The 7,726-nt window shown below is 45.2% G+C and overlaps 1 protein-coding gene across 2 annotated transcripts in view; it reads left to right on the plus strand.

Annotated features, from left to right (window-relative positions):
- Nucleotides 1-5,349: 5,349 nt before the first annotated feature.
- The window catches only part of EIF4B (eukaryotic translation initiation factor 4B), a 27,974-nt gene continuing 25,597 nt past the window's right edge, over nt 5,350-7,726 (plus strand). For both annotated transcript variants that reach the window (XM_012652089.1, XM_012652099.1), the window contains exon 1: nt 5,350-5,478. In XM_012652089.1, coding sequence (XP_012507543.1) covers nt 5,466-5,478 — 13 coding nt within the window. In that variant the 5' untranslated portion in view covers nt 5,350-5,465. The remainder of the gene's footprint in view (nt 5,479-7,726) is intronic.

Here is a 7,726-nt window from a genome sequence, read left to right on the forward strand (position 1 = left end):
CAAGGAAGGGAAGGGGCAGATACTGATCATAGAGTTAACTCTGTACTTTCATTTGGGCATACATGTCCTTGATCAGATGTAAAGTTCCTTGAAGAGTGTTGCTTGTTCACTGCCTCTCTTCTTTTGAAGAGGGTTCACTTCCATTTCCCTACAAACCCCAAGTCCAGTACAGAGAATGAGCTTGTCAAATGGGCTGCACAGACACCTAGAAGGTTTGGGGCCAAACTACATGTCCAGGTAGTGATACTTCTTTCAGGAGTCCCAAACCAGCAAGGGTGCAGGGCAGCTGAGACAAAATTCAATGATGGGGGTACAGCCTATCTCCCCAAAGAAGAAACACATGTCCCACAAACACAGCTGACATCCTATGACTGCACAGACAGCACTGTGTCAGTTTAGCTATTGCTACATAACAAACCACCCCAAGACTTAGAGGCTTAAAACAATAACAATTTATTAGCTCACAATTCTGCAATTTCAGCTGGGCTCAGTTGGGCAGTTCTGCTGGTCTCACCTGGAGCTGCTCATGTGGCTGCAGTCATATGGACCATGACAGTTCAAGATGGCCTCATTCACATATCTGGCAGTTAGCTGGGGTTGTCAGCCAAGGCACCTTAGTTCTCTTCCATGTGGCTCTCTAGCAGAATAGCCTGGGTTCCTTAGCTGGTACCAGCAGATTCCAAGAAAGTGAAAGTGGAAGCTGCAAGGTCTTCAGAAGTCTAGGCTCCAGAAATCATACATTGTCACTTCCAACATATTTGTTAGCTAGAGCAAGTCACAAGGCAATTCTAAATTTAAGGAGTAGGAAAAAGATTCCACCTTTTGATGAAGGAGCTGCAAAATATTTTGGTCATGTTTTTCAACCTACCAAAAACTTTCTAATCCATCATTCGATAATTCTCACAGAGAAAAGGTACAGTAAAAACCAGGTATTATAATCTTATGAGACCACCTTTGCGTATATAGTCTGTTGTTGACCAAAATGTCATTATGCAGCACATGACTGTACCACATTTTCCTTATCCATTTATCTGTCAGTTGACATTTAGGTTCCCGTATCTTGAAACCATTGTTTTTAAGGGGTACATTTTCCAGTTCAATTAACACTAAATGAATTCAAACATAAGTTAACATGCACTATGACAACACCCTGAAAACCTCTTCAATCAATGCGTATTTCTTGAAAGGCTGACTTTTAGCACCAACAAATCTGTACTGAGCACCAGCAATGTTCCAGATGCTAATGAGTGGAAAGCACAAGGAAAACTAACATGGATCCTGCCCCTAAGGAGCTGATAGACCAGGAAGGAAGACAATTCAAGGAGGAAGGTGACACGTGCCAAACAGAAGGTGCAGGCAACAGTCCTGGAGAGGTTCAAAGAAAGGAAAAGCCTCCTGGAAAAGGGGACATTTGAAGAGCCCTTGAAGGATTTTATTGTTGACTCATTTGATAGTGAAGAAGGAAAGAATATTCCAGGTCGAAGGAAGAGCAAAGGGGGAAAAAAAAAGACTCGAAGTTAGGAAAGTGCAAAGTGAATATAAGCAGACAAGGGAGGTCAGTAGTAAATAAGTTTGGACCAGTAATTTGGGGTTGAAGTGTCGCTCCATGAATTAGTATTAAACGTGTTTTGGGACAGGATTTGTCTTAAGAGTTTTACAGAGCTTTGCCCTGAAAGAACATGTGAACGTATTGGTTTGCATTTCAAATGCTGCTACACTAGGAAGGGCATCTCTGAAAGGCAGTAGCGGCTGTATCCCATGAGGCGCTGCGTTTCTCAGACCTAAAGAATTGGATTTGCTTTGTAAAGCACAAGTGAATCTGTTAAAAACTATAGGCTGAGAGCTGACAATGGAGTGCCCTCCTGAACAAACAGCTTCCCACAAACGACAGCTTCCCGAATGGCTAAAAGCAAAGCTTTTGTTTAAACCACTCTACACTACCTGTCTCCATTCACAATAATCTAATAAATATGGAGCTTACATATCTCCGTTTAACCCCTCTGTTTAAATGATAAACTTACCTTAGAATTTGGAAATTAACCTTTGAAAGACTTTGTAACCATTTGCCCACGTAAATAGAATTAGTTAAAGAATCTGTAGAAGCCTTCTGTAAAAGCATTTTGAAAATCTGTTAACCTGAGAGGAACTACCTGTTGTTATGTAAATCTGTTACCCCTGACAATTGTTCACTATTTCCTATAAGTTACCATGTAAGACCTCATTCGGGGCTTTTGAGACCAACGGAGAGGTCTGAGCCCCCTGAGCTCCCGCTTTGCCTATAATCTTTATTTATTTATTTTTTTTTTGAGACAGAGTCTCACTCTGTTGCCCTGGGTAGAGTGCCGTGGCGTCAGCCTAGCTCACAGCAACCTCAAACTCCTGGGCTCAAGCAATCCTCCTGCCTCAGCCTCCCGAGTAAATGGGACTACAGGCATGTGCCACCATGCCCGGCTAATTTTTTCTATATATATTTTTAGCTGTCAAATTAATTTCTTTCTATTTTTGGTAGACACGGGGTCTCGCCCTTGCTCAGGCTGGTCTCGAACTCCTGAGCTCACACAATCCACCCGCCTCGGCCTCCCAGAGTGCTAGGATTACAGGCGTGAGCCACCGAGCCGAGCCCGGCCGATTTTCTTTATTTTTAAAGAAATCTCTGGGAAATTGGAAAGAAGATGGGATCGACAGATAACTCTGTGTCTATAGCTCTGCTACTTGCTTACTACGTGCCCTTGGGTAAGGTATTTCTTGTTTCTGAGCCTTGGGGTCATTATCTAAAAACGAGAATGATCACATCAACCTTGTAGGGTCACTGTGAGGATGAATAAGCTAGTTTGTTATGTGTTTGTCATAACATGGGGATATCTTAGATGCTCAGTAACTGAAAAATCTCTCCCTCTCCCATACATCCCTATCTTATTTGGCTTTTCTCTGAACTTTCTGAAATCTATTGCCTCCAATAGTCAATTTAATTCAATGGTCTTCTTAATTTTCAGGTATCAGTCCATTTTAATGATCCAAACCAGAAGAAATACAGAATCTCAGGTCTCACTCCAGTCCTACTGAATTTGAATTTGATTTTTAACAAATTGTCCAGGTGATTTGTAAGCACGTTAAAATCTGAGAAGCACTGGACTAGTAGATAGCTCAAACCTAATAGGGCCATAACAGAGCCCACACACCCTCTCCAAACCTGCTCCTCCCAGGCTTTGCCATCTAAGTAAATTGCATCTCCCAGCTCTTCATGCCAAAAACTTGGGAGTTATCTTTGATAACTAGTTATTTAGGCAAAAGTGCCTAGAGCCCATGAAAAGTTATGTGGCACTGGCAACAATAAACTTTTTTTGTTGTTAATTTTTTTTTTTTTTGGTACAGGGTCTTGCTCTCTCTCAGATGGAGTATAGTGGCACAATCATAGCTCACTGCAGCCTTGAAAATTCCTAGGCTCAAGCAATCCTCCTGCCCTGCCCCCAGAGTAGCTGGGACTACAGGTGTGTGCCACCATGCCCAGATGGGGTCTTACTATATTGGCCAGGTTGGTCTCAAACTCTTGACCTCAAGCAGCTCTCCACATCGGCCTCCCAAAGTGCTGGGGTTACAGGCATGAGGCATTGTACCTGGAGCCAGAAACAACTTTCACACTGGAACTTCTCTTCCATTATTGTATCTGTATAATCCACTCTCCATTTAGTAGCTTGAATAATATTTTTTTCTAATTAAAGTGTGACTTACAAAGAGTACATAAATCTTTTTTTTTTTTTTTTTTGAGACAGAGTCTCACTCTGTTGCCCGGGCTAGAGTGCCATGGCATCAGCCTAGCTCACAACCTCAAACTCCTGGGCTCAAGCAATCCTCCTGCCTCAGCCTCCCAAGTAGCTGGGACTACAGGCACGCGCCACCATACCCGGCTAATTTTTTCTATTTTTAGTTGTTTGGCCAATTTCTTTCTATTTTTAGGAGAGACGGGGGTCTCGCTCTTGCTCAGGCTGGTCTCAGAACTCCTGAGCTCAAGTAATCCTCCCGCCTCGGCCTCCCAGAGTGCTAGGATTACAGGCGTGAGCCACAACGCCTGGCCTCAAACTTCATTTTGTACCACTCTTCCCCCTCCCGCACGATACTCCCAGCAACCCACCTTTAAATTCCTCAACTTGCAAAGATGTTCCAGCCCTGGAGCCTTTGCTCCAGCTGTGCATCCAGTCTTCTCCTAAACCTCTTTGGAAAACATTTCCAGGGCTGCTGGCTGCTTGTAATTTAGATCGCAGTCTAAATGTCACTTTCCCAGAGACCTTCTTTGATCAGACAATCTAAAGTTGCACCCAATCACATTTTATTGTATCGTCTTTAGTTATCTGCTGCTTATTATTTCCAATATTTTATTTATTCGTTGCTGTCCTTCCCTCACTAAAATATAATCTCCTTTGGGGCAATTTTGCTTTGTGTTGTACCCACAAGTGTCTATTAACAGTGCCTGGCACAGCATTGGTGCTCAACAAAAGTCTTCATTTAAATGAATGAAATGGAGCATTAGCTAGATAGCCCTCGGCTCTTAAATCATAAGGGCCTGAGTTTGACCAAACCTAGTCAGTAAATTAGAGCCTTGAACTAGGTAAAAGCCCATGGCAATTAAGTGTTCAATATATGTTACCCTCTCGTTCTTTCTGAACACGCCTAATTAAAACCATTCTTACATGCCGGGTTTATTCTGCCTTTACAAAAAAGTTGTTTTTTTTTTTTTTTTCCTCTTCTGCAACACAGGTGATTAAAAAAGAAACTAAAGCCGGGCGCGGTGACTCACGCCTATAATCCTAGTACTTTGGGAGGCCAAGGCAGGAGCACGGTTTGAGGCCAGGAGTTGGCGACCAGACTGAGCAAGAGCGAGACCCCCGTCTCTACAAAAAACACAAAAATAAGCCTGGCGTGGTGGCGCTCGCCAGTAGTCCCAGGTACTCGGGAAGCTGAGGCAGGAGGATGGTTGATGTGAACTATGATGATGCCACCGCACTCAAGCCCAGGCAACAGAGCATGACCCAGTCTCCAAAATAAAACAAAACACAAAAACACCGAAACTCAGAATACCCCCTTTCCCAGCCCACCTCGAGTCCAAGCGAGAAAAGTGAGACCAGCAAACGCACCCACTTCCCGCTTCCCCCACTAGCAGGAAGTCTGCGCATCACGAGACCCCGCCCCAGGCACGGCCCAAGTCCGCGCGCAGCCCTACGTAAAGCGCGAGGAGTTTCGCGACAGCCCAGGCCCCACCCCTTTGGCCACATGTCGCACAGGTCTTCCCGTCGGACGCCGCGCCACCTCCCCGCGCTGCTTTACGAACCTAGAGCAGCGCCGCCCCGCCTCCTGTCTCCTTCCTCACCTCCCCGCCCCCTCCCAGTTTCGCGTCTCCTAGTCCGACGCGCCCGCTATAATCACGTGATTGCTCCATCCGGGTCCTTTGCGTTCTCTCTCCCTCTCCCAACATGGCGGCCTCAGGTGAGCGAGCGGCTGAGCGCGGCCAAGGACCGGGCTCCGAAACCACCCTCCGAGCCTGATCCACTGATTCCCTGGAGTCGGGCAGTGGGCAGCATCGGTCCCCTTCCGACTTGGGGACTGCGGCAGGCTGGCGGTGGGGCCATGTTAGGTTATCGCCTCGGGATGTTTGGGGGGGAGGGGAAGGTGTCCTTCCCCTCCCCCCCCACACCCTTTTCACCCCGTATGCGCGAGGTTGGAGTAGGCAATAATGGTGGACTCTGGCTTGAATTGGAGTGAGGAGGAGGCGCAGAAAGACCTGCGGGAGGCGCGAGGCCTTTTCATAGACGTGAAGCAGTGTGCCCGCGTGGAGAAAGGAAGGAGGCAGTTGGCGCGCGGACGAGTGCACATTAAGGTCTCCGAGGCGCGAGGCCGTTGCGGACAGGAGTGGGGGCAGGGGAATAAGGGGGGGGCAGTTAGAACGCGAGCGCGAGTCGGTGTAGGGGCGGGGGAAGGCAGCGGTGCGCGTGCGCTGTAGGAGAGACCAGGGTAGTGGAGACGGGTGTGCCTTAAAAGCATGCGCTGGAACCCAGATGGAAAGCTTTTTTGCGCCTTGTGTTGGGTGCTCTTTTATGTCCTTTTACTTTTTATGCTCTTCGCTTTTTAGAATGTGACCTGGGCCATATACTCTTCTAAGGTACAAGTGTTAAGTTTGAAGTTTGGAATTATTAGACTTAGATGGGGGTGGGGAGCTCACGCGCCCACGTGTTGGAGAAGAAGCCGGGGTGGGCACCCAGACATCCTTCTTGACCTTTTTTTTTCCTATTCAGTGAACATTTTTTACTTAGAGCAAAGTATATGCTAAGTTCCCTGCTCTTACGGAATTTCTATTTTGGTTGAATTTTGATAACTTCTATGGTAGGGTTCATCTATGGTAGGGTTCAGCTCTCCCCCACCCCCCAAGATAACTACAACTACTAGGAGTTGCTATTAAAATAATGCTCACTAGTGGCTGAAGTTTGTTTCTTTTTTAGACTTGTTTGGAGGGGAATATCAGGGTCATGCAAGTCTACTTGTATTTGTAATGGACATATAAGAGCAGCGGTGACCTGTGTAACATCTTGTAGCATTGATTTTACATTTTAGGATAAGTTTCTTTTTTCTGACATGACCTTACATTCTGCAAAACATTTTTTGAACTTCTACCTCTGGACGTCCATGTCACACCCCAGGAATTCATCTCTATCATTACAAGGAATCTAAGGGTTATGGTTGTCTTTGGAACATGTTGAAGGAATTGAGGTGCATTTGAACACCTTTCAGTGGTGTAGTATTTGACAATTGATCGAGCACTTTTATGTATGTTGTCTCATTTGATTCTCTGAGGTAATGTAGGGAGATGGTGGTATTTCTCAGCTGAGGAAAATTATTTAAGGTCACAGTGCTTACAGGTGGCAGAGCAAGGTGGAAATCTTTGAAATCCTGACTCTTCTCCTTTACCAACTTGGAAGTACCAAGGTGTCATTCTCAGTTTAATGATTAGCTTAAAATATATATAGGAATGTGCTAGCCTACAGGAGAAAAAAACATTTCATATTTTAAGCTAATCATTGCATAAAGTACTTATTTTGCCTGGATTTGCCACCTTGACAATTTAGTGAAAAGCCTTTTCTCTTTAGCTTTTGTGAAATTTTTAGATGTGGAAGACATGATAGCACTCCATGTCCTTCCCTTTACCGAGTTGAGTGAAATCCAGACTGGTTAAACCAATTTGCTCAGTGATGTCCCCTTTTCTTGTTCTTCCATATTTTCTCTACCCTCTTGAAAACCTGTATCTCCTTTAATTCAGTTCAATAAGTCTTTTTAGTTGATGCTCGTATCTGAGCACAAGGTTAAATCTTACAGTGTGCCCTGGAGGAATTTGGAATTTATCAGATTTCTTCCCCCTCTTTGAATCTTTTCTAATCGTATTGACTCTGTTCAGTAACCAGTATTCCCAGATGTTGGAAATGGACCTTATGTTTTCTTGGTGAAAATACATGATACTGACTGAGCGCAGTGGCTCACGCCTGTAATCCTAGCACTCTGGGAGGCTGAGGCAGGTGGATTGTTTGAGCTCAGGAGTTCAAAACCGGCCTGAGCAAGAGGGAGACCCCGTCTCTACTAAAAATAGAAAAAAATTAATCGGACAACTAAAAATATATAGAAAAATTAGCCGGGCATGGTGGCGCATGCCTGTAGTCCCAGCTACTCGGGAGGCTGAGGCAGAAGG

This window comes from Propithecus coquereli, unplaced genomic scaffold (assembly GCF_000956105.1).
Source record: "Propithecus coquereli isolate 6110/MARCELLA unplaced genomic scaffold, Pcoq_1.0 Scaffold111, whole genome shotgun sequence".
NCBI classification, from domain to species: domain Eukaryota; kingdom Metazoa; phylum Chordata; class Mammalia; order Primates; family Indriidae; genus Propithecus; species Propithecus coquereli.